The sequence below is a fragment of the Zootoca vivipara genome, chromosome 1 (genome assembly GCF_963506605.1).
Source record: "Zootoca vivipara chromosome 1, rZooViv1.1, whole genome shotgun sequence".
NCBI lineage: Eukaryota > Metazoa > Chordata > Lepidosauria > Squamata > Lacertidae > Zootoca > Zootoca vivipara.
Window position 1 is genome coordinate 106,165,402 of NC_083276.1, and position 27,026 is coordinate 106,192,427.

Genomic DNA, 27,026 nt, shown 5'->3' on the forward strand with positions numbered 1-27,026 from the left:
GGCGAGTCGGGGCCGTTGGCTCGGCGGTGATTGGCAGGCGGCGCTGGGTGGCTCCTTCCCTTCCCTCGACTCGGCGTTAAAGCGGCCGCCATTGTCGGATCAGCCAGCAGCTGGAGGAGGAAGCAGAGTCAGAGAGCGGCAAGCGGCGGTGAGCAGCTTGTGTCTCGCGTTCCGTGTCTCGTCTGGTGGGGTGTGGGGGCGAGGTGGGGGCGGTGCTCCGTGTCGGGGCTGGAGGCGAGGGCCCCCGTTTCGAAGCTGGAGTCTCCATCTTGTGTGAGAGTGAGTCGGCAGGAGCCCTTGGCCCAGTTCTCGTTTTCCCTTGTAGGGCTCTGAGGGACTGGCCTGACCCTGGAAACATCCTCCTTATCCAGCAGTCTTGATGGCTACGTATGCAGAAAATAAAAATAATTCCTCTCGGGCAGGCGAACCTTTTTTCCTTTTCAAATGCTTCCCAGCCATGCAGTCGAGGAGGTGAACTGGAAATTCTCACAGGCTTTCGCCCCATAAGTGTGCCAAGAAAAAAAAAGGGACGGGAACATGCAGACTCGTATTACTGGTTTTCAACTGTAGCACCGTAAACATAACATAACAACAACAACACACGGAGTACATATTAATTTGCATTGCCGGTTGCAAAAAGTAACAGTAGGGAAAGATACGCAACTAAGTTCATTGATTTAATTAGTCCTCTCCATAGAGATACATGTGTTATAGGGGTTGGCAATAACTATGCAGCCTCTAATACCGCCCCCCCAAACCCTCGACCTGTTGTTAGGACATGCAGTACTTGTGCTTGTTTCCGTTTTTCTTCATCACCAGGTTTGTGTCTTGCACTTGCTTCCAAGGTGTGTACCTGGTGTTATTCACTATGTTATCCATGTATCAACTCTGTGACATAGGTAAGGCTGAGAGTGATGATGGGCGTTGGAATTGAGGTCCAGGTCTCCCTAGCCCATTTCCAGTTCTGCATCCAGTGCATCCCTTAGTTTCTTAGCAGCATTTTCTCGTCTTTGATTACTTATGTCGAATAAATGCTCTGGAACAGGCTTTGACTGATGTAGCCTTTACGACATTGCCTTTCTCTTCCTCAGCTATGTCCCATGGGGCAGCTTGACACAGATTCTGGGGCTGCTCTGATTTCCCCCCCAGAAGCTAATGGAAAGATCCTTGTTCTAGTTTCTCCATTTCCCTTTTCTCGTGTCCCATTGAGTGGCACTTTGCTCCCACATCCTTGCAGACTGATTCCTCTTCTGCAAGGGGGTTACAGAGGCCATTGACCTAAAATTGTCAGCAGCCTCACAGGGCTGCAAATTTTACATGCATCTGCATCACTTGGTGAAGTTGCCCACAGATGACTACTGTGTCACCATTGAAAAAGTATTGTGTTTAAGGTGGCATAAGCTGATAAACCTTGGGTTGTGGTCTTTACTCAGAAATGGCTTTTAATATATGAAAATCTTGATGTTGCAGTGATGAACATGAATGTATAATTTGTTCTGTATTTACTGCAGTTATGTAATGTAACATTACTCCCCTGTTTAGGACATCCAGCTCACACTTTAAAAGTGGCCTGAGAGAACAGTAAGTTTTGTTTCCTGCAGCCCATCCCGAATTAGTGCTAAAATTTGGAGTAGTGCAATCTTACTGGTAAACAGTTAGTTTAAACTGCAAGGAACTAGATCTGTTTTCAGTAACTGCTTTGACTAAGTTTGCTCGAGTAATGATGTTTGTCGTATGTGGGCATGTTCGTATTTGCCATGACTCGAGGATGAGAAGAATCCCTACATTGCTCCAATATGGCTGCAGTGACTTAATGGAAGTCTTGATGTTACATTGTTGTTGTTGTTTAGTCGTTTAGTCGTGTCCGACTCTTCGTGACCCCATGGACCATAGCATGCCAGGCACTCCTGTCTTTTACTGCCTCCCGCAGTTTGGTCAAACTCATGTTCGTAGCTTCAAGAACGCTGTCCAACCATCTCGTCCTCTGTCGTCCCCTTCTCCTAGTGCCCTCAATCTTTCCCAACACCAGGGTCTTTTCCAGGGAGTCTTCTCTTCTCATGAGGTGGCCAAAGTATTGGAGCCTCAGCTTCAGGATCTGTCCTTCCAGTGAGCACTCAGGGCTGATTTCCTTCAGAATGGATAGGTTTGATCTTGCAGTCCATGGAACTCTCAAGAATCTCCTTCAGCACCATAATTCAAAAGCATCAATTCTTCGGCGATCAGCCTTCTTTATGGTCCAGCTCTCACTACCATACATCACTACTGGGAAAACCATAGCTTTAACTATACGGACCTTTGTCGGCAAGGTGATGTCTCTGCTTTTTAAGATGCTGTCTAGGTTTGTCATTGCTTCTCTCCCAAGATGTAGGTGTCTTTTTAATTCTGTGACTGCTGTCACCATCTGCAGTGATCATGGAGCCCAAGAAAGTAAAATCTCTCACTGCCTCCATTTCTTCCCCTTCTATTTGCCAGGAGGTGATGGGACCAGTGGCCATGAGCTTAGTTTTTTTGATGTTGAGCTTCAGACCATATTTTGCGCTCTCCTCTTTCACCCTCATTAAAAGGTTCTTTAATTCCTCCTCACTTTCTGCCATCAAGGTTGTGTCATCAGCATATCTGAGGTTGTTGATATTTCTTCCGGCAATCTTAATTCCGGCTTGGGATTCATCCAGTCCAGCCTTTTGCATGATGAATTCTGCATGTAAATTAAATAAGCAGGGAGACAATATACAGCCTTGTCGTACTCCTTTCCCAATTTTGAACCAATTAGTTATTCCAGATCCAGTTCTATCTGTAGTTTCTTGTCCCACATAGAGATTTCTCAGGAGACAGATGAGGTGATCAGGCACTCCTATTTCTTTAAGAACTTGCCATAGTTTGCCATGGTTGACACAGTCAAATGCTTTTGCGTAGTCAATGAAGCAGAAGTAGATGTTTTTTTGGAACTCTCTAGCTTTCTCCGTAATCCAGCGCATGTTTGCAATTTGGTCTCTGGTTCCTCTGCCCCTTCGAAATCCAGCTTGCACTTCTGGGTGTTCTCAGTCCACATACTGTTGAAGCCTGCCTTGTAGAATTTTAAGCATAACCTTGCTAGCGTGTGAAATGAGCGCAATTGTGCGGTAGTTGGAGCATTCTTTGACACTGCCCTTCTTTGCTCCTTTGACTATTTGCTCCCTAATAATTTCTACTCTTGTGATGTTTTCCCCAAGACGGTCTTCTTTGTCTCAGGATGAGATAATTGCTAAACTGCAGATGTAAAAATTTTCCCCTCAGCAATTGCTTAATTAGATATGTTCTGTATGGAACAATGTGTGTTGCAAGTAGGTCTAAATCATCACGGCTGTTCAGTGTTGCAATAGTTTTTTGGAAGCAATATTGCAGGGAGGAAGTTAGGGAAGTTCTTAGAGCCAGCATCAATACCAGTGTTTTGTTGGTAAGCTGCAACTTTCTTTGCTGCAACTTCACTTTACCATCTTCAGAATCTGTTTGCCATGTCCTTTTCCTGCCATTGTAAACAGGGAAGGAGGTTGGCTTCTTTAGCTGGATATAGAGTTGCTTAGTTAAAGAGAGAGTTTTGTTTCCTTTTCCCTCCAGTTTTTACTTGGCTGGGGCCAAACTAAACATTATGGCAGCACGAGTGTGGGTGGGGTGGGAAAGATATTTTTATCCCAGTTGGGGTTACATTCTGTTTTGGAGACCACTGGGATGAAAATATAAGGGCAAAGCAGTTTGGTGAAGCACAGTGGTGTCCAAATCTTTTTCAAAGAAGGCCAGATTTGATGAAGTGAAGGGCCATGAGAGCTGACCAGAGGGCCAACCAATGTTGTTTACCTTTTTAAAAAGACATAGTAACTTTTAAATGGCAGCACTAAAATAGCAGTTCAGCAGAGGAAAAATGTTTAAAATGTAGTCATTGCAGAAGCAAACATAAGAAAAAATACAGTTCCTTAGAGTAAAACACAGTATGCAGAAAAAAAATCATAAATATATAGATTGAACTCCAGCTTTGAGCACACTGCATCTCTTGTTTGAATTTCTGCCCATCTAGTCCTCATCTAGTTTGGATTGGCGCACGGAAGCAGTCTTGGGATAACTGAGTACCTGATCTCATTGCCCAGTTTCTGTGAACTGTGGCTATGTTATTTTAACCCTGGCTTGAATCCTAAACAAAACATTATCTAAAAAAAACATTATCATGTGAATACAGCATGAGGTTTCATTACCTCAGACAAATATGCATGTTATGCCTTAAACTTTAGAGTGGAAGGTTATATGTGTATTCTTAACATAACCAAAAAATAAGAATGAGGAAGGTACTGAGGCCAGAAAAAGGAAGAAACTGGGTAGATACAACTGAATGTGCTCAAACCAGAAGGGCCTGCCTGATGAAACTTACACTGTGTGCACTTGCATACAAAACCATCAGTTATGACTTTTCAGAAGTTGACGGAAGAGTAATAGGAAGGGAGGAGGGGGCAGTCATCTTTTTAAAATATGCAAAAGGGAACCTAGGCAGATCATTACCATTTTTTGACAACTGTTGCCTGATGTAAATATGTTGAGTGAGCAAAAAGAATTTACCTTTGCAGTATAGCACACACTTGGCTTCTGATTGACTTTGGTATGTACAAATGTTAGCTTACTATGTGTCTAGGGCTGTGTTGTGTTGGCATACTAATGCTCCATGTGTAATGGCCATGGGTTGCATTTAAGCAAGACACTAAGCATGTGCAATGATTCTCAGGAAGTTCTTACAGTCTGAATGTGCAGTAATAACTGTACGTGAGTTAGAAAATCACAAAAAGCTCATTCTCACAAAGCCAGGTGAACTTGTCTGTGCACATTTGTGAGTTGATGGAGTACTGAAACAGCTCTGTGTGCTTGATTTTTCTTGTTTTTTTATTATGAAGTAAGCTACATTTCCACTCTGTTACAGACAGTGTATTTACTTTCAAGGCTGTATATCTTGTAAACAGCTTTCGAAATAGTTAATTTATTACCAAGGCTATATGAGCTTCTTCTAGATAGCCAGGTTAATAACTTTATTAGAAGGTAGCAGGTGCTCAGTATTGACCTTCCTGAAATTTTATTATGATACTTCAACATGTATGACTTTTCTACTCTTGCATACCACACATTTCAGAAATGCCAGCTTCTTTAGGTTTACTTCTAGTAAGTGCTCCCTTGTAGTTTTTAGCTGTGACTTGTCAAGCTTTGGCTAGATATGTACAGTATTTGTTACTCCAGTTCTATGAATAATGTCATCAGATGGGAATGGTCGTCATTTTTCTGATCAGCAGGTAAAACTGTATAGTAAACTGGAACCTCTTTGCCCCAAACTGAAACTACTGTGACATTAATTCCATGGCCACTTGTGCAATTTGGGGTGTTGTTCTTAAAGCCCCCAAACTTCTACTTGTGTTGTGTCTCTTCAAAAAAGTTCAGCAAGTGTTATAGCATTGTCCAGACTTGGATTTTGTTTCTGTTTAGCGATTGTAAGAAGGCAGTATCCATTACAGTGGACAAAATGATTAAGAGGCTGCAGTTTATTTCCAAGTTTCTGAGATGTATATACTTGCTTTGTACTTAGATTTAACCTTAATTTGTTGATCCTCAGGTTAGTGTACAAACATTTGTGCAAAGCTTGCTGTTACAAGCCATATGAATTCTAAATTTATAACTTGTATTGTTGTATTACTACAAAGAATATGCTCCATTATCTAATTGGAAATATAAATATTTTTTTCATATTGCATAGAATATGGAATCAAAGCCACCAAGAATTCCAAGGAGGATATCCACTCAGCCATCCAGTTCTCAAAGTGCTAGGACAGGAGCAGGAAATGGAGGAACCAGTTTAACTGACTCATATCTTACAAGAGAATCTTCACTGAGATTGGAACCTGGATGCCAAGTAAGTAGTATTTGATGGTGATACAGGCTGCATTCAGCTTCCGCTTCTGAGTTTCTGCTCAAGAACAAATTAGTGGACTTATTTGCATGAAAAGGGGATACCTTGCTATGTAAAAGAACTTTAACTAATCTGTTTAACATGTTAAGATATGATCATGATAAGGTGTCCAAACACATCTTCTGAAGCCTTGATAGATTTATTTAATACCAGAAATTCTGTCACTTGGCAGTTTATGAATGACACAGATCTCTTCATACTGATTAAACCTGGTCTATGCATTAGTCTTTTATACAGATATTAATGGTAACTTTTTATATTAGAACAGTGTTTCTCAAATGTGGGTTCCCTAGCTACTGTTGGACTACAACTCCACTCATCCTGTCAGGGGGACTCCCTATAGGGAGCCTCCCCCCATCATCCTGACCAGCACTTCGCCCAGCGAGAGCGGTAGCAGCAGGGCAGGAGGAAGTGGAATGGAGGAGGGAAGGCTCAGCGAGGTATTGGAGCCCTTGCACCGCTCCAGCCAACAAGTGGAGGAGGGAAGGCTCAGCCCCAGCACTGCCCTAGCCAACAAGTAGAAGAGGGAGCACAGCCTCTTCCGGTGCCTGAATTGAGGCGTGCGCCCAAACGCAGGGTTGGAGGGCGGCGTTTCGGGGTGCCCAAGCTTTTATGCTGGCCCAGAAGTAGAAGGGTGCCATTGCTGGATTCTGCGAGTGACTAGGAGGTCATGTTTTCTGTTATCTCTGCACTGTAAATAGTATGCACAATAAAACCCTTAAAGACAGAGCGGACTGGAGCGTCTTTACTCGGGAGTAGCCGCAACAATCCTCTGACACATCCCATACCACTGGCCCTGCTAGCCAGGGATGTTGGGAGTTGTAGTCCAACAACAGCTGGGAACCCAACTAAAAGTGCAATTCTCAAATGCACAAATCCTTTGTCTTGGACAAAGGAGCCTGAGTGACATAAAGTGTAAAAGAAGAAAAGAAAAAGGGGAATGAAGTTTACCGCTATTAGGCCTATAAAAAGTATGCTTATTGGTTTTGGATATCACGCATATCACAAGGAAATAAATAAAAAGTGGAATCTGTTTTGGTACTGACATTTTGTTAGCTTGATTGTCACATCAAAATTCTGAAAATAAGGTTTTGTGGAAAACAAGCACAAATCCTGCACACCTTTTTTAGAACGGTAAGTTTGGTTAAATTAGTCTAAATCTCCCTGAGTATTGTAACTGCAGTGGAAGGACAGGCTATGCATTTTCTAAATAATTTTTTAAAAAATCTGAACAAAGCATAAGGGCTACATTCCTATCTTTACTGGCTACTTTATAGGAATAAGCTTAATTTTTATATAACATTAACTGTAGTAGGCATGCAAATCATGTATATCTTCTCCCTCACAGGATGGGTGAATTAATGTGGGGTAAGGTAGGTTGGGCTATAATCCCAAGGGGTATTGGGGCAGAGATAAACCTTATTTGCCAACTCAAACACTGAGATGACCTGTGCTTTGTGGCAGACTTAACCTAGCTCCATCACAATGATGTACAAATAACACCTTTTAATTTTTTCCATATTGGTGCATGCCATTTAGTCTTCAACAATATAATGCTGTCCCTGTTACTGGGTAGTCCATTGAGAGACCACATGACCATCTCTGAGTGCAAAGCTCACTGAGTTCATTCTATGACCCACACTTTCCAGTTCAACATATAAGCATTCTTTCTGCCACTTATATTCCTTCCCCACCAGATGGATGGACTTCCTACAGGGCAAATGCAACACTTGTAGTGCATGCTAGGTATTTGGTAATAAGTTCTTAGTAAAGAAGATTGGCTTGTTTCCAAAACTTCACAGTACAAGCAAGCAACTGCTGTACTGCTGGGAAAAAGCTTATTTTTTCCAATTGCCAATATACTGTCCATGTTGCGAACATAATGTCCATAATTAGAATATATATATATGTGGCCTTGGAATTTCTCTTTCAACTTTACTTTTCTGTATTCTGTATGTGTAGAAAGCTAGACTACATAGTGCAGTATTGCTGTTTTAAAGCATTATCCTAAAACAGGGTTTGGCTTCAACTGAAAAGCGGTATTGGGAAATTTTGTAGGTGCTGTGTTTTAACTATCTTTTTTGAAGAATTAGCAGAATTAAGCATCTAAATATAGAAATGCTTGAGGCTATTTTAAGCTTTAGCATTTCTCTGTTAAGAGTAATTTATAAAACAAGGATTTGGGCAGGGATTATAGCCCTTTCTCAGTTTGTTTCCAGTAGATTATATAAGCAGGAATTCTTCTGTGGGAATGTTCTTAAGACTGTCCCAGACACTAAAGTCAAAAGCAGCATTTTGAATTTGGTCTGATAGTATATAGGCAATTACTGCTGTTGCAACAGTGCAGGGTTTAAATAAGTGTTCCTTGTAATACCTGTCAAAAGATAGTTCTGGTTATTGTAGCCGATGAAGTTTTGAAGTCATTTTCATGGACAGCCTATTTAAAGTTCATTGCAGAAGTAAAGCCTAGAAATTATAAAAACATGTATCAGGTTAGCAAGTTCAGCTGCATATCTTGTAATATTCTATTGGAATTTTTTGAGAGAGTGATCCATGAACAATAGTGATTATTAGGTCTTCAATGAAACACATAACATACTTTAGCTGACAAGTTGTTTGAATAACTTAAAAGTTACGAAGGGTGGGATATTGAAAATGAATGTTCAGAGTATCAGAAATGTCAGAAAGTGGCCCAAATGAAATGTAAGATGGACAAACTTTGCCTGGCTTAAACCATCTTCCATTTAAGGGCTTCTGGAAAGGCAAACGTGAGGAAGGAAGAGAACTTAATAGTTGCTGTCATACTGGATAGCTCTTCCTCACAAGGGATTGTCCTGGACTGTTCCTTACCCAACGTACACTCCGATCCATTTAAATATTGTGTTGGTACTGTTGACCTTATATGTACAGGTACCATGTTCCTGGTGTGGCATATAAATTTTATTTATTTATATTACTATTTATTCTTTTATCCCACCCATCCTTCTGAAGGAGCTTCTATACAAATACAATTAACGCGGAATAATAAAAAAACTAGTCTAAAATAAATATTTTTTAAAATGCAGTACAGCAAAATGCCATTGACTGTACTATAAAACTGCTCCAAATTAGCTCTTGGTTGCCAGTATATCATTGTTAAGCACACCAGCATTGCTGTACTCCCAGCCACAGGTCCCTGGCAGGCTAATGTTGCAGTTAATTGCAATTCCATTTATTTGTGATGATAGATATGCTTTGCATATTTTCTTTTATCCTGTCTGGCGCAATGTTCAAACCAGCCTCAGGCAGTAGTCACCATGGTGATACACTGTTAGCAAGAAATTCATTCCTCTTAGTCTAACAGAATCTAGTAGAGTAACAGTACATAACTGTCAGGTAAGTAAGTACGCCAAACTAACACCCAACATTTGCAGCTTTTAAATTGATAGCTTGAGTTCATTTTTGAAGATTTCCATTCTTGGACTAAAGTACAAATCCTACTGGGACACATTCATTTGTGATATATATTTAGTTGTGGTATATAATAAATCTATAAAAGTATTCACCCTTCCTCCAAAAAAGTACAGGAGTTACTTCACATTATCCAAAGTGTAATACTCTGGATACAAACATAGCTTTTATGTACTTATTAAAATCATAAGGATGGTAAGGATGGTAGCCATAGATGGAACTCAACTTGATGTCTTGAGAATATGTAACCATATTACTTTGTAGGATTCTACTCGGTTGCATAGTTCCAGTAGAGACTGGGCAATTGGAGAAAGAGAAGCATATGAAAGCCCCTGGAAGCTTCCAGCTTCATCTCCAACTCGCTACTCAGGAACACTTGATCGTCCATGGTCTGGAAGATTGTTGGGAAGCAGAAACAGACTGGTAAGGGCTGTTTGTGTCCTCAATCTTTATTTTAATTTTTTTTCTAAGTCTGCAATAGTTATTTACTTTACAGTCACATTAATCTAATTTCTTGTAAGTAAGTTTCAAAGAAACATGCAAATGTTATCAGTTGTCTAGTTTTGTTTTAGGCTGCAGAAATGTAGGAAACGGAGATCTTAGGAAACTGAGATGCCTAGAATTGCATTAGAAAAATCCAAGCATCTGTGGTTAGCCATTATGGGCTTTGTAGAATCCTGTTTTGCCAATTTCCCCCACAAATTATTTAGTTTTTGCCTAACAACTTTTCCTGTAATATTTTGCCCATACCCATTGGGTATGGAAGCTCTGCATGTGTTCTCACCTGAAGAAGCAGTTAGATTGGCAGACATGAGAGAAGGCATTCTTGGGGTGGCCTTCAAATACTGTATGGAGATGAATTACAGCATTTTATATGTTATTTCCTGCAGTGGAAAGGTGATTTGTTTTCTTAGTTTTGTTCAGGAAATGTTGTTGTTTTCTTTTTCTTTTTCCAAAAAACACTCTACATTGTAACAAACTGCAAACTTCACTTTTTCAGTACAGTATCTGCATTCAGTCTAGAAGTTTCTAACTTGCTCTGTGAGTTACATTTCTGTGTAAGTGCTAGAGAGCATTTTGTGAGCAGAAAGCAGGGAATGGGGTGGAAGAAATGAAGGGAAATTAAGGATGGGGACATGTGTCTGCAGCCGCCTTGAGTCCTTGTCAGGGAAAAAGGTGGGATATAACAACAATAGCAGCAGCAGCAGCAACAACAAAAATCCTAACATAGAGAAACGTAATAAAAAAATAAGCACACAATTATAGATTCACAAGCATATTTATATTTGATATAAATAGTACTAAATTTATTTTAATGAGTTGTCTTTATTTCCCACTCTGAGACCCCAAATTAACTATTAATTTAGATTAGGATGTATATCCTGCTTTAACCATCACAAAGTGGCTTCCAAAAGATAAAATATGAAACCACATAGCTATTACAACAAAATAGAATACTGTACATAGAAAAATGCTTAACACCAGCCGAGAGACATCCTAAAAGCTCTGCACAGCTTTGACAAAACAACACTACTGCTGCAAATGCTTTGTTGCTAGTAGATGAAAACCTTTCCCTTGGTGATGGTACCTTATAATTCTTCAGATTATTTTAAAATGGAAGGTGGGTGAAGATGGTAACCGGGGGAAAGGCACTCCTACTAAATTCAGGATTTAGGCTGCAGTCATTTAGGTTGCAGTTCTGTACACCAAGGGTGGGGATCGTATGACCCTTCTGATCTTGCACTATTAACTTCCATCATTCCTAACCATTGGGGTTGAAGAAAGCTGGAGTCTTAACAACATTTGAACTTCCACAGGTTCTTCACCCCCTGCTGCTATACATACTTGCCAGGAGAAGCCTCACTGAACTCTGTGAGACTTTTACATGAATAGACATGCTTAGGAAAGTACTATAAAATTTGACGCAGATTCAGCCTAGAATCAAACCAGCAGATAAAAAGAGCAGGTGTTAACAAAGGTGACACCTGGTTCTGCACTATGGCATTCTGTGTCTCATGACATTTTAAGGGGCAGCCGCATGAATGCATAAATTAAAATCTGAGAAGATTTCAGAGCATGTAAGACAGTAGCTTCTGAATGTGAAAATGAATGATAGGTTAATAACAGTTTTAGGAGAAACTGCTAATTGAACTGTTTTCTTTAAAACCTGTTGAACTGTGCTAAAGGGATTGTGTATATCCTTGAGAATGGATCTAACCATGTTGTCTAAATAATAAGAAAAAACCTTTTAACTAGTATTACTTAACTGTGAATAGAAATATCAAATCCTGTATTTCTGGTTGTTGGACTTGGAGCCCTTTGCACCATCTCCGATTCTGAAGCTTGTTCCCAAGCCATTAAAAAGAGGGAGGGAAGATCACCAATAGGTATTAGACTTATTTTTAATACTTTTAAGGGTAAGCCTGCTCTTTCTCAATCTCATTCATACAAGCCCTTTTCATTATATAACCCAAGCATTTCACTTTGATTTGATTTAATATTCTGCTAGCTTATTTTTTTAAAGCCCAGTATTTTGCAGAAAAGTAGTAACCTTTCAAAACATTGTTTGTAGTCTACATCTTCATCTTCACCTCTTACATCTTCTTGGTTTGGCGAATCTGAAAGAACTCAGGGATCATATTCTTCAAGACTGCATAGCCAGCAACAGGATACTGATTCTAAGAGACCTAAACTTTCTTATACATCTACCTCTAGTGTGAGAAATAATGGTTTAAACACAGTTTCAGGTAAGTGATGTGCTAAAAGGTATAAAATGATGTGTATTTATTTTGTTTTATACTGAAGCTAGCTTCTTGCTATCCATGCTCTTACACAAGAACAGTTGTCTTGTAGAAACTTAAAAATTAACAAATGTTATGGCTTTTTGTGGGGTTGAGTCTATTTCATCAGATGCATATAGCATCAGATACAGTGGTACCTCGCAAGAAGAATGCCTCGTGCAACGAAAAACTGGCAAGACAAAAGCGTTTTGTGATTTTTTTGGGTGACTCGCAAGGCGAATTGTTCTATGGCCGTGCTTCGCAAGACGAATAGGGACGCATTACAGTAAAGTCCCTTCTGCTCGCTGCCCTTGCAGCGGTGCCACGCTCGCCCTCGGGGATCCGCTGCCGTTGCCAGCCCGGGATCGGCCCCTCAGCGATGCCACACGCTTTCTCCCGCTTGCCCTTGGGCCGGCCCGGGATCGGCCCCTCAGCACCACCGCCGTACGCTTTCTCCTGCTCGCCCCACACTCTCACTTTCTGCCGCTGCTTTCCGCTGATCAGCTGAGAAGCGGGTACAGTACTGAGTGTGTGTGTGTGTGTGTGTGTGTGTGTGTGTGTGTAGGCAAGACGAATAGGAATGCAATAATCAAATTTCAATGCATTCATATGGGAAACCGTGCCTCGCAAGATGGAATTTTCGCAAGATGAATCGACTCGCGGAACGAAATAATTCCGTCTTGCGAGGTACCACTGTAAAATATCTATTTGGGGCAATGAAATACATATACGGTAAAGCTTTTATTCCACAACCAGGGTTTTTAGTATAAAGTAACAATAACAATATTGTTGTGCATAGTTTTCAGAAGAGAGAAGTGTATTCCAATCAGGCCTAAGAACACAGCAGTAAATATTGTGTGTTTCAGACTTTTATTAAGGAAGCAAGAATACATATGTTTTTCACTTTTTGGTTTTAGATTCCCCATGGAGATATAGCGATGTACCCAGATCTTCATCCATGGTACTTGGATCATTAGGAACTGAACTTGCAAGAGAGAGGAGAGAGCTGGAAAGAACAGAACCATCTATTAGCAGTCTTGTGGACTGTAGTCACAGAAATGGTGACTTCTCATCTTCATCATGTATGTTATGTATTGGAAACTTCAGAATGTTTCATTCCATTTATTAGGTTCAGTGTATTATCTGTTTTTGCTTAGATGAAGACACTGTTCTTGGCTCACATGGCAGGATAGAAATTTCAGGGGGTTTATAATGTTGCTAATTGTGAATGGCAAAGTTTTACTTAAAGAATCCTTACTGGTTGAATGTATTGGGCCAGTTTTTTTTAAATCTTAACCTCTAGTCACGTAACTAGTTTAGGCTAATAAAATAGCATTTTTGAACGGTACTAAGGCTTCCTCGTTGTGCACTGTCTCCGTCCTAGGTTTGGGGGCACATTTGGAATTTTGAGAAAGTGCTGAGGGTGCCAGTCATAAAATGGCTGCTGCCAAGGGTGTGGCCTCTTTAACACAAAATAGGTGTCACATCCAAAAAAGTAGAATAATAAAAGAGATGGGGGGTAGGAATGGTTCAAATTTGGTCAAAACCATTTCAAAAACTTAGTTCTTTTCCAGAAATGTTAATTCTTGGTGCCTCTGTTGTCTTTTGCTGGTGTGTTGCTGTAGAGAAAATAAAATATAACTGAACCCAGGAGTAATTTTGAATTGCTACAGCCAGCCATATATGTGTATAGTCACAAATAAAAAGACATAGTTAATGCTGGCTGGCGGCTGTTGTTGTTGTTGTTGTTGTAATATTATCTTAATGGAATAGAAAAGAATAGAAATACACAGAAAATAAACAAACTTACCAGAGTAGTAGGGACAGTTGCTACTGCATACTAACTTCTCAAATGGTGGTTGTGAAAATAAAATGGGCAGGGGCAAGGCTGAACCAAGTATTCTGTCCTGAATTTCTTGGAAGAAGAGCAGGCTAAAAATGCAATATATCAATATAATCAACCATGTTCTAAGCAAGACCAAGGGTTGTAGCTCTAGCATACTTACATGCCAGTAAGCCCCACTAAATTCAGTGGACTTATTCTGAGCAAAGATGCATATAATTGGGGTCTAGTTAAAAATGCACTTCTTGGGCTCTAGTTAATAATAATCATATTTGGTTAGTCTTATCTGCATAGCAGTATTTTACAGTTGACTTTTTTGTGATTCTTATTATGGTAGATCTTCAGGAAAGATATCCTGCTTCGTATGCACAGGGAGCAAGACCAAAAGAGAACTCACTGAGCTCTTTGAGGCTGAACACATCCATGAACCGCCAGTTGCCTTCTGAACATCAGTCATCATTACTCTCTAGAGACCATAGCTGGAATTCAAGATCTAACTATGTCCCAAGAGAAGTAGAATCTTCTGAAAGAAATATACAACCAGAGTTTACCCTTGGTGCCATGAGAAGTGGAAGCGGTTCCTCAAACAGTTCCGAAAGAGTTATGCCATCCCAAAGGTCACTGAGTGAGCCTCCTGCAGATACTGAAGGAAGGCGAACAACAAGACAACTGTTGTCTCGTTTAGCTTCTAGTATGTCATCAACATTTTTCTCAAGAAGGTCTAGTCAGGACTCATTGACTTCAAGACCAATAGGTTCTGAAGATTCAACTGTTCCAAGAGCTCATTCTTCTACCCAAGCTAGTGCTACTAACACAGCTACAACTTCTGAAGGCACAGAAGGGCAGACTCCTGATGTTTCTCAGGGATTTAGCTTTCTTAGAAGACGATGGGGCCTGTCGGGTGTTTCATCAAATCCTAGTTCTGATTCAGAAGCTGAAAGTTACAGACCTGATTCTGAAAGTAGAAATTCAGGTTCTTGGCTATCATCTTCCCTGAGGAACAGGTGCACACCTTTGTTTTCCAGAAGACGAAGAGAAGGAAGAGATGAAACTGCAAGAACCTCTACCTCTGAAACACCAGCTAGATCACTGCATCTTTTCAGAAGAAGAGAACCTGGTGGGGAGGTATCTCTTGAAGCACAAAGTGAATCCCTCAGGCCTGCTACCAGGCCACCAACACCTGCAGTACCTAATGGTGCTACATCTGTTGCCTCTGGGCCAGATTCAGTGCATGGAAGAATAAATTCAGGAATATCAGGAATGTTTCCTGGTTCTCTCTTCCGGTTTGCAGTGCCCCCAACCCTGGGGAGTAATTTGTCTGACAATGTTATGATAACTGTCGATATTATTCCTTCAAGCTGGAATCAGCCTGATGGACAAGATAATGACAAGTCAAAAATACCATCCTCGAGAGACCCTGAAAGGCTTCAAAAAATTAAAGAGAGGTAAAAGCACTATTTATGTAGCTTTTTAAATTAGTTATAAAACTGATACCATGTACCAAGAGATCTTCAACTTTTTTTGGGGGGGGGATGTTGGTTTTGATCCTAAATTGCTCCTCTGTTTTATTTGGAGTGGGCGTGGGGTTTTCTGCCAACTTGCCTTCATCTGCAGCCCTGCACACTATTCTTAATGCTCAGGAGCAGACTTAGGGGATGTGCATGGGGCTGTAGATGGAAGAGAGGGCAGCAAGTCTCATTTCGTGAATATCACCTCTGTTTTGTTCATGCAAGGAAAGTTAGGATCCAAGGCAATGTTCCAGGAGATGGTATACACCCCCCCCCCCTAGTTAATGGTCTCTCTTCAGTGCCATTAATAACTTGGGTTGGGGAAAACTTCGTGATTGTCTTACATGTGAATGTGATTCAGTTAATGCGTTAACATGTGAAAAGTGTATTCCAAGTTTTTTCCTGCATAATAACTGTTTCCTCTTACTTAGCCTCCTTTCCGAGGACTCTGAAGAGGAGGAGGGAGACTTGTGTAGAATTTGTCAGATGTCATCTACTTCTGCTACTAACGTCTTAATAGAGCCATGTAAATGCACTGGAAGTCTGCGCTATGTTCACCAGGAGTGTATGAAAAAGTGGCTACAATCCAAGATTAACTCAGGTAAGGCAGCTCCTTTGAAGGACAATATTTTTTCTTTGCTCCTGAGTTGCTCTTCCGTGGACTGAAGGCTTGATGCAATGGGGGCTTCAAATACCTACGTACGTTCCTGTTTCTGTGTATATATGACCATAGAGACATACTACACTTTTTATGCTAGGGCGTTGCCAACCTTTTTGGATAAGAGGGCATATTTCAAATTTTGAGAGTGTTGTGGGTACCAGTAACAAAATGGCCTCCATGGGGGCGGGGCATAACAACATGGCCGCCATTGGGACATGGCTTAGCATAATGTTAGATAATAGTCATATTGAAGCTTTTCACATAGTTGCATTTTCAGACTATAAAATGCTTAACCTGTTTAATTTGTTACTGCTATACAACTGTTAAAGGCACAGGAACCCTGCCTCCCCTCCCTTGCCAACCCATCCAAAGTCTAGGCTGCCATCCTGTACCCGCTTACCTGGAAGTAAGCCCCATTCTGAGTAGATGATGTATACAATTGTACTGCATTGAACTATATAATGAATTCTTCATGAGTGCCTATTCCTTAGTTCCTGCACAGCAGGAGACATGCCTAAATCTCTTTGAAGAGTTTTCACATTTGTCTTTTGCGGGGAGAGGAATTTTGCAGAAAATAATTTATAGGGTCTATTTAATCTCAGATGAACCCCTCACAGGAAAGATGGATCCTGGTTGTTAGAGGAAAAAGAAGGGCAATTTATGGTGATTCAAAGGACTAGAAATTAAGACAGAAGCGGGGAAATTGCATTAAAGGAGGAGGGGAAGATTTGCAATTATTTAGGACCTGAAGGATTTCTATTCATTTACCAATCACAACTCTGACTTCATTGGCTAAAACCACTGACAGGTGGGAGCAACCAGGCTGAGTCATTTCACAGAAATTGGCTTGGAAGAGTGCCTGTGCACTTTTTTGTAACATTTTCCTGGAAGGGCTAGAGATGTACTTTTTTAAAAAACGAAAGCTCAGAGAGTCTGGGGCTCTTTGACCAGTGAAGGACTTTGCTAGCACTGTGTTAGCAACCTGCCCCCTCCCCTTTATGGTATACTTTATATCAGTGGTCCTCAACCTTGGGCCTCCAGATGTTTTTTGCCTACAACTCCCATGATTTATTTTTTATTAATGGCTCAGTTATATAAACAAGGATAAAACTTTCTTCCTGTTCGTTAGTGTGCTTTCATATGCCCAGTTGACTCAAGAATGCCTTCACTCTGAAACAAAAAGTGTAACTCCCTTGTTCCCTCAGGTTCTTCACTGGTAGCAGTAACTACTTGTGAGCTGTGCAAAGAGAAGCTGCACCTCAATCTTGACAATTTTGATATCCATGAGCTTCATAGAGCACATGCAAATGAACAAGTTAGTATATTTTGGCTAATTTGGTAAGTGTCAGTTTTGTGCTGTGATTCGGGACATTTTTTCTAGAAGAAAATATCAGTTCAGGTCAAATTTGATACTGAATTTTTGATTTTCCAAAATAAATCATAAACTACATTTGTTATCTACAATGCCCATTTAGAATAACGTTCTGTCATATGTGTGTATATCTTGGGCTGTGTGTCTGTGTTCTAAATTTTTAATTTTGGGGAGCAGTAACTCAGTGATCATCTGCCTTGCATGCAGGCAGTTCTGCCTTCAATCCTCAGCATCTCTAGGTAGGAATGGAAGAGACCCCTGCCTGACAACTTGGGAATGCTGTTGCCAGGCAGTGACAATGCTGAGCTAGATGGATCCTGTGGTCTGACACAGTGTGGGGCAGCATCCTATGTTCCTAAGACACAATGCAAAACAAAATAAATGGGAAGCCAGAATGAACTTCATTGATAAAGTGACCTCACTTGCTAAGTGGTTCAAGATAAAAGTTGGGATTATGGAATAGCAGAAACAAACTGTCTTCTGACAGTGACTGCAATTTTGTCTCAAAAGATGTCTATAGGATGAATTCTTAGTAATATGTCTGTGGAAGCGCTTGTACCCAGTGGTCCTCCTTCCTCCACACTGACTGTCCCTCATTAAGTCTGAAGGGAGAGTGTAGTTCACCTGAATGCTATCACAATCCTCCCTGCTCAGTGAGAGATTGTGTAGACTTTCTAATAACAGGGAGGATTTTCAGTCTGAAGCAAAAAGTGTTACGTACTTGCAGTTCCATTTCCCATTCTCTATGCGGAAGGTCAAGGGAGGAGGTGATAGGACCAGGCACCATTAATGAATATCTGAGTAGGCTTTAGACCAGGGATCAGCAAACTCTTTCAGCAGGGGGCTGGTCCACTGTCCCTCAGACCTTGGGGGGGGGGCGGACTATATTTTGAAAAAAATATGAACGAATTCCTATGCCCCACAAATAACCCAGAGATGCATTTTAAATAAAAGGACACATTCTACTCATGTACAAATATGCTGATTCCTGGACCGTCCGCGGACCGGATTTAGAAGGCGATTGGGCCGCATCCGGCCCCTGGGCCTTAGTTTGGGAACCCCTGCTTTAGACGCACATGGAGGGCAGTGCTAGGTTTCCATTGATAAGGAAGGAGACATCAATGGGGCATTAGTCATAAGCAGTAATTTTATAAAATAGGCTTAGCAAGAGGCGCTAGGAGAATTTTTAAAGACAAGGGGTAGATCTGAGAACTTTTTCGGGGGGAGGTGTTGAAAGGCCAACAAATGAAATTACTAGTGTCTTTGACAGAATCCTCCGTTAACAGGTATACACTTGTGCATCTTTCTAACCAATATGCAGATGAAACCTTTTTGTGTCTCATATTCATTATTATATAAACACCAAGTTTTATTAAGCGCCAGTATAAGTTTTATAAATGTATAATATGTTTTGCTTCTGTTTTTTAATACTTTGTTTATTTGAATCATTACATTTAATTTAGATTGGAGTTTGAGTTTTGGATATTTATCAAGGGCACCCTTTGTTTCGCAGAAAGGAGCCCCAAAGACTTCCTGTTTTTAGTGTGGCTCTGTTTTCAATTTTCTCAAAATGTCTACTTAAGTATAGAATTAGTCATTTTAGTGAGGTGTTGATTTACTTGGAAGAACTATCTTTACAAAACAGTTTCTTTAAAAGTGCAATCATGTTAAGATTGGAATCTTTGGTGGATATTAAGCAATAATGCTCCTGCATGTGCTGGGATAAAATAATCAGTGTAAAACAGCACTCATTGTGCATTTAAGACAACTTAAATGTTTGACTTGATGATACCCTCTCTCTCCAGGCAGACTATGAATTTATCAGTTCTGGGCTTTACCTTGTAGTATTGTTGCACTTGTGTGAACAGCGCTTTTCAGATATGCTGGGAACTACAAGTGAGGCCAACACACGTGTCCGGGTAAGTAAGTGGTACGAACAGCTTCTGTGACAGAAGCAGATTGTGACACTTGTTGAAGCATGTTTTGATACTTTATCAAATTTTGTACTGGTCAGAATCAAAAGCCACACTCCCAGCTGGGGCTTTCTGCTAATTTCTGCTGCAGTCTCATGCCCCAAAGCTGCTCATAAAGGTCTGAATACCCTCTGGAGATGTTATCTAGGAAATGCAGCCATGTATACATGTTCTATTGGCACAAGTCCTTCCTGCTTGCATATGGGGTTCTAGTTATTTCCTAAAGTACTGCTTAACAAACAAACCCACACACATTGGAGAGGTTAAATAAGCATTGGGTGCTATCTGATTGTAATTTTAAAGTTGCTTAAGAGTACGTTAAGGCAGTGTTTCCCAGCTTTGAATCTTCTGCTGGACTCCGTTCTTCTCCAGCCAGCACTACCACTTGTTCAGGATGATGAAAGTTGTAGTCCAGCAACATCTGGGGATCCATGGATGAGAAAAGGCATATAGCAGGAGTGGGCTACATTCCCTTTGGAGTAATGTCTCTGGGTTTGTGTGTCACATGCTGAGAGTAGGTGGGACCAGAGCTGACTAATCTGGAATAAAGGCTGTCCTGCATCTATGACTATCTCAGATAAGAATTCTCAGTAAGACCCACTGGGTTTTATATAAAAAAAATTCCTTCCAGTAGCACCTTAGAGACCAACTAAGTTTGTCATTGTTATGAGCTTTCGGGTCTCAAATTGGTATATTTGTTTTGTTTTTGTTTTTAGTGCAACAGACACACACAACCACTAGTCATGCAACTAATAACTTCCTTGCTTTACACACATTTATGGAAAAGAAGATGTTCTTGAACATCTGGGAATAAAAATACTACCAGCTCTCACTGATTTATTTTTGCCAAATAAAACACTACTCCAAATTATTCTGAAATTGCATCGAAAGAGAAAAAAAGGAGGAACTGATGGGGTGGAAGAATGGGGCAGCTTCAGGGGCATTGGGGGCCATATAAAATGAGGCTGGGGGCTGCATGCAGTCCCTAGATTGCAGGTTGGCCACCTGTACTGGGACATTACTGGTAAAGGAAAGCGGAGGATAAGCATAACCTCCATGAACATGCATTAATTTTTCTATTCTAAAAAGCCTCACATCCCTAGTTGGGCTCATGAGCATCATTGTAGTTGCCCTTTTTTCCAAACTACGAAGCCCCATGCAGCCTCTGCTTGTAGATAAATTGCCCCATTGTCTTTTCTATCCACTTTCCAGCCCTTGATACCTTTTTTGAGCAGACTTTGTTATATTTTTTTCTTCATTGACCAATAAAAATCCCTAGAAATGTGCCTGTTTGGGAAAGGATTTTATTTTACCCTCCAGCAAAGTCCTCTGGATGGCTGGTGCCATCAGGATTGACTAAATATGCAGGAGTTGATGACGACTATCTATGCAAGTTTTTCTCAACACCCACTCCTTCCTGAACAAGGAGTTTCATCTTCCTAATGATAAATTTCATTCTGTTACAATTGTAGTACTTAAGCAGATTTTCTTGCACTCTTGCTCATTCAAAAGGTGTCCTTGACAAGTATTCAAAAAACCCAAATCCAGTCATTCTAAATAATTGTTCTAGTTTTGGGTCTGAAGATCTGCATGTATTTCTGTGAACTAAAGACAGTGCTCATCTTGTCTATATAGTAAACTAGACTGAAACTTGCAAGTAGGTTTACAGTCAACATATGTCCATTTTTAAGGCCTAGCTCATACAGTACTTTCCCATGCAATTAATAACTTCTGCATTAAGAAACTTAACGTGAATTGTTGGGTCAGTTTTAGCCATGCACATTCCCACATTTTTGTGAAGAAACTTACGTGTGAACTTGTGGGTCACAGATACAGATGGTGTTTCCTAGGCCTTTTTAAAGCTTCTGCAATTATAAGTATAAGTTAACAGTGTTCCCTTCACCCCCTTGGCTTAGCTCACATGTTTTTCTATAGGTGTGCATTCATGGGGATAATTGGGACTATTCATTAGCAGGATAGACAAAAGAAAGTATTATACACAGCACATAGTTATTCTGTGGAATCTGCTTCCACAAGATGTAGGGATGGACTAGGCTGTGCCCTACCTCCACTACTGGAGGCTGCATGCCTCCTACCACCAGTTGCTGGAAATCCCATGGGTATCTGGTTGGCTACTGTGAGAACAGAGTGCTGAACTACATAAGCTATTGGCCTGATGTTGCAGACTGTTCTTTTTGGGAAAACTTAAATTCTTCAATGGCATATACTGTATATATGCTTTGGGGTTTATGAATTGTTTTGCAGGCCTGCGGTGATTTACAACTTTTAAAACTACCTTCTTTTTGTATTATTTCCAGTTTATTAATCTTGCAAGGACTCTTCAGGCACACATGGATGATATTGAAAGTAGGTGGCTTCTGCTTGTTTTAGTTTCATTTCGTTATCTTGAGATGTATAATGCTAAGTACTTGGGCTGATGTGCAATTTTCACGCAGCTGTGATGACTAGTATACCTAATAAAACCAAAAGGGAGAACAGTCCATTAAAAGCACTCATTCTTGACTGGATTGGTCCCTTAGCAAGACCAGTCTGAATGAAGACAAACCTCTTACCGTCTCAATCTGACTTTCAGGTGGACGTTAGGAATTTGTCTAGCTGTCTCCTAAGAACAATGTCTGCCTCCGAATAATGTGATCAGGTTCTCAAGAGTGTGTACTTTTATAATGACATCTTAAGTAACTTGTAGAGAAGTGTCCTTTAGAGGTAACTATGTTTTAGGGAAGGGATGCTGCTTTGTAGGTGATGACTAACTTAGTCATGTATTTGACTTTCTGCTTCCATTTTGGACAGACTATGCATTAGCCAATTATACCACTGGTAGAATATCTGTAACTTACATTGCATGTTCCTAGGATGGTACATTACAGTAATCAGTCTCTAGTATGTATCTATGGTGAAGTGTTAGCAAGGAGGGCCTGAGATCTATAGTTGTTTTGCCATACAGTCTGTGGTGAACCCATTAGTGGATCAGCAAGAGGAAAAAGAGGTGAGCATTTACAGTTGTTAAACTTGAAGTTATTAGTAGTTTCTTGTTCCCTGTAAACCCTACAGCTGTACATTCCCATGCCCCCTTTTCTCTTCCCAATGAGTAGGAATCCCAATAGTCTTTGATACCAACTGAAGTTGAATTAGTCCAAGCTGTGTGCTTCTTTTGGTTCTGTTTGAGCTGATGAAACCCTGATTGCAGCAGAAGCCAGGAATTTGTGAGCTGGCTCGTAGAGCAGAATGTTTTCTTCGGTGTTTGTGGAGAAACTCTTGTATTTGTAGAGAGGAGAAAAATAGTATTTCCAGGAACCAGCTGCCTTTATTTTTCTCTTTCTTGAAGGTCTCATATGTTCTTATTTCAGCCCTGCTGCTCTCATGGAGCAACACTATCTATCCTCCTTTAACCAGTCTCCCAATAGTTGCTAATAATTTTGTTGCCCTCTTTAAATACCATTTTCTAGTTTGCTGCTCCTACAAGTATAGCTGTTTGGTATAATTTATTCTACTTAATGGATTTTTGCTTCCTTTTCAATGAATTTTGGGAATGTGTAGGCCACTGACACACTTTGGGTGGGAGCAACTGGTTTGGTAGCTATTTAGAAAATGTATTATACTTTAAACACAAGTGATTCAGTTAGACTCTTCCCCTATGAACTGCCCTGGACCCTGCAATCGTAATCAGAGGTCCTTCTGCTGCGTGTGCCACCTCCACGAGAGGTCTGGAGGGTGAAACATGAGAACAGGCCTTTTCTGCAGTGGCTCCCCACTTGTGGAATGCTCTCCCCAGGGAAGCTCACCTGGCACCTTCGTTACATATCTGTAGGCGCCAGGTAAAAACATTCCTCTTCTCCCAGGCCTTTGGCTAATTAAATAATCTATGGCCTTTTAAACTGGGGGGGGTATTGTTTTTGTGTGTTACTATGGTATGCATTTTGATGATTTTTTTATATTTTAAACGACCCTGTGATCCTTGGGTGAAGGACAGTATAGAAATTTAATGAAGAATAATTGTTTTGTAACTTTTCCTTTCTGAGGGACATGGATTTAACCTTTGTGTTTCAGAATGTCATTTATTGTTAACATAGTGCCTTCCATGTACATGTATATGTACCTCAAATGAAAGCAAAATCACACAGTGCATCGTACAAAGAGTTATATCCAGCATAATCATACTTTGAATAAATCCACATAAATAATTGACTTAAATTAGTGTGTGTTGATCTTGGTGAGTCTGCTCTGAGTATGACTTGTAGTTGGATAGAACTCATAGACTTCGTAGAAAACTTTGGACTGAAATGGTTAAAATAGAAACTAGGCTATTGTGGTGATTGGGAATTTAATTTCTTCTTAAATGTTGTTTAAAGGATACAATTAATGGGTACAAAAAAAGTATGATGGCCTTATTTTAACAAGTAAAAAAATAGGTTACCTTAGGACATTTCAGAAATACCTGACTTCTCTGATCATTTTCAATTTTTTCATCAATAAAATGTAAAGCTTTACCCCTACCCACACATTGGGTTTAAAATGCATATGCTTCAATTTACTTCATGGTGCTTATTAAATATTGATTTCATTTTAGCATAAGCACGTGTAGGTGTTTTTCCATTTTCAGTTCAAGAGATAAGATTGGTGTGTGGTTTTCAATTTAGGAAACATTCTATTGGGAAACAATTAAAATTACATATATGCTATGTTAATCATGTTCATGTTCAAATTAAAAATGGCTTCCTGTACCTTAAGAGTTGTAGAAAGGTTTTTGATTGGGTTGTCTACCTTCAGCAGCTTCTGACGATGATGATTCTGAAGATGGTGAACTCGACAGAACACTTGATGCTGCATAAATGTGAATGGAAGGACCGGATGGATACTCAACTGGCAAAGTACCATCAATATGCATTTGTTTTGTAAAACACACTGAATGCTATTAGATTTCTGACGCATTGCTGAATTCAAAAATTTGCTGTTGCACATTGGTATCGAGAGACCTGCAAGCGTGTTGTTTCTCCTTTGAGATTATGACATGTATGCCTTCTTCTAAAATAACAGATTTTTATGTGTAAGGCAAATGATTTCCTTTTGTATAAACTTCTTACAAGTAATCAGTTAAACTTCTGGAAAATGTTTCTCAACTTTTGCTCTTCTACTGGCTCTAAGTGGTAACATTAAAGTGTGTTTGCAAGTCATGGGGAGGAGATAGTTCTGTGCTGGCTTTCCGTTTTAAAACACCTTTGGGAAGTCTATTTTATTTTGCTTCCAGTGTTAACCAAGGTTGAGTGAGGGAATGAATGGGTTCTGTGAAGTTTCTAAGTTTTTCTTGAGGAATGTTTAACTCAAAGCAATAAATCTGCAAGGGGCTACTAATAAGCGTTAATTATGGCTTTTATAAGTATTGATTTTGAAACTGCTGATTATATTTGATAATATTGTGTAGACGTTCCAGTAAGGAATTGCAGCTGTAAACACTTGCATTTCAGCATTCCTGGAAGGAATAAAACTTATGGTTTAGAATCTTAACCAAGCTATTTATCTTAATGAACCTTTTTTAGAACCCACATTCACTGCTGAAGCACTGGTTATCAATGTGTTTTCTAGTGTTGTCACTTGTTTGTTAAATAAAAATTACAATGCATACGAATAGCCTGCCTTCTTAAAATACAGTAGATAATAGTGTACAACTTGTCTTCTAAATTGCAGTCTGCATTTAAGTTCTTTAAAATTCTGGGGAGAATTCAGCCTTGTGTTCTTCTGATACTTGATAGTTCTGTCTTCACAGGTCTTTCAGCTTGTCAAGACAGAACATCCTCCGCACCTTCAGGGAGAAAGGATTGGGAGTAGTGACATTGTGGGATGCTGCTCATTGTGTCACACACCATGGCCCATTGGTGTGAATGAAATTTAGCACAATATGCAGGTATATTGTCTAAAAAGCCACAGTTCCATAATGCAGCAGGTGTTGCAATATGAAAGGAACATTTGGAAGACAGGATGGAAGTGCCAGAATAAAAATCAAGAAAACTAATGTATTCGCCATATCTGAATACAGAGCTAAGATCACCTTCTGAAACCTTTCAGCAAGGAAGGAGAGGCTGCTATTTCTAATCCTTTGCAGATGTTCTATAATGATAGTATGGTTGAAGTTTTGAAAGCTATTGGATGACCTAAGAACTGTAACCATAATCTCTTTCCCCTCCCCCCCCCCAAATCTTGGCAACTGCTGTATCCATTCTGACTCCAGGGAGATCTCTGTAGAGTGGTGCCTCGCTTAACGAAATTTCCGCTTAACGAAAGGATTTTTCGAGCGGAGGTTGGCTCGCTAGACGAATTCGTTTTACAAAAAATTCGTCTGCCGAATCGCGGTTTCCCATAGGAATGCATTGAAATTCAATTAATGCGTTCCTATGGGCAAAAACAAATTTTTAAAAAATTCAATGCATTCCTATGGGATTCGCTAGACGAAGTTTTCGTTATAAGAAAAGACCCGTGGGACAAATTAAATTCGTCTAGCGAGGCACCAATGTAGTAGCATAGAAAGCAGTTGGCAGCGAAGAGAAATCTAGATAGCCCTACTGTAAACACAAAAGGTAGTAAACCCAGTTTGAAAAATGCAAGTCACCAGGATAAAACCTGAAATGATTTTACACTGATGTTGATGAACTTTATAAAACTCACCTTATGACATGTTCAGAATTGAATTCATTTTTAAGTAATGTGTATTTAGTGCCACCTTTCTAACCAAAATTGCATTGCTTTTTCTGGTGACTGGCATGCAGTTATTTTACTTCAGCACCTGAATTAAGATGCTTATAGTGCTCAAACCTGCAATACTGATTATTTGCAATGCTCTTTTGAAAAAAGAAATTCTCTATTTACTATAAGCACCATATTCCAACTAGGCATCTTTGTTTTGTTTTTCCAGGGCTTCCTGATAGCACAGTTTTCCTAATTAATGTCAGGTTTTGTTTAACACTTTAAGAAAAACAATCACCACCACCCCAGTAACACTTTTTTGGAATAAGAAAATACATGTTTATTTCATACTGGAGTAATTTAAAAGCAAGTTTTTGTTTGGGTTTCTTTGCTAGTATTTTGAAAGATTCCTTTGGGACCAATGGCAAATGGTGTAAGAGGGCTCTGCCTCCATCTGTCATTCTCAAAAATAATTCATATAACAAGATAGTTTTATTTATATCAGAATTATACACATAAAAATATAGAGACATATGTACATATGCATGATTTTTCCCACCACTGTTAATATAGGAGGAGTTGGCATTTGGGTATGGAGTTTTATCAGATAGCTAGAGTATGCAACATTTCAGCTTGGAAGACCATTTAAAAAAAAACAAAAAAAACAATTGGTATGGCCTCCTGATTAAAGGTATGAAGGATGGAGTTACTACATGCTCCAAGAAACATTTGTGGAGGCTTTGTGAAATAACATCTTAGATTTGACAACAGG

The 27,026-nt window shown here is 39.9% G+C and overlaps 1 protein-coding gene across 4 annotated transcripts; it reads left to right on the forward strand.

Moving 5' to 3' along the window:
• Window positions 1-26,535, forward strand: MARCHF7 (membrane associated ring-CH-type finger 7). 4 transcript variants are annotated; one of them, XR_009558316.1, is made up of 11 exons: window positions 1-148; window positions 5,759-5,914; window positions 9,686-9,844; window positions 11,994-12,168; window positions 13,119-13,283; window positions 14,382-15,489; window positions 15,984-16,153; window positions 17,419-17,528; window positions 19,391-19,504; window positions 21,877-23,394; window positions 24,350-26,535. XR_009558316.1 is itself a non-coding variant. In XM_035132344.2 (11 exons), the coding sequence occupies exons 2-11, from the start codon at window positions 5,762-5,764 to the stop codon at window positions 24,406-24,408; spliced, it is 2,265 nt and encodes a 754-aa protein (XP_034988235.1). In that variant the 5' UTR covers window positions 1-148; window positions 5,759-5,761; the 3' UTR covers window positions 24,409-26,535. The 4 variants fall into 4 exon arrangements, 3 of the variants coding, with proteins under 3 accessions (XP_034988235.1, XP_034988243.1, XP_060136120.1); XM_035132344.2 differs by having other exon boundaries at window positions 21,877-21,925; window positions 24,347-26,535; XM_035132352.2 differs by having other exon boundaries at window positions 21,877-21,925.
• The last annotated feature ends 491 nt before the right edge of the window (window positions 26,536-27,026 follow it).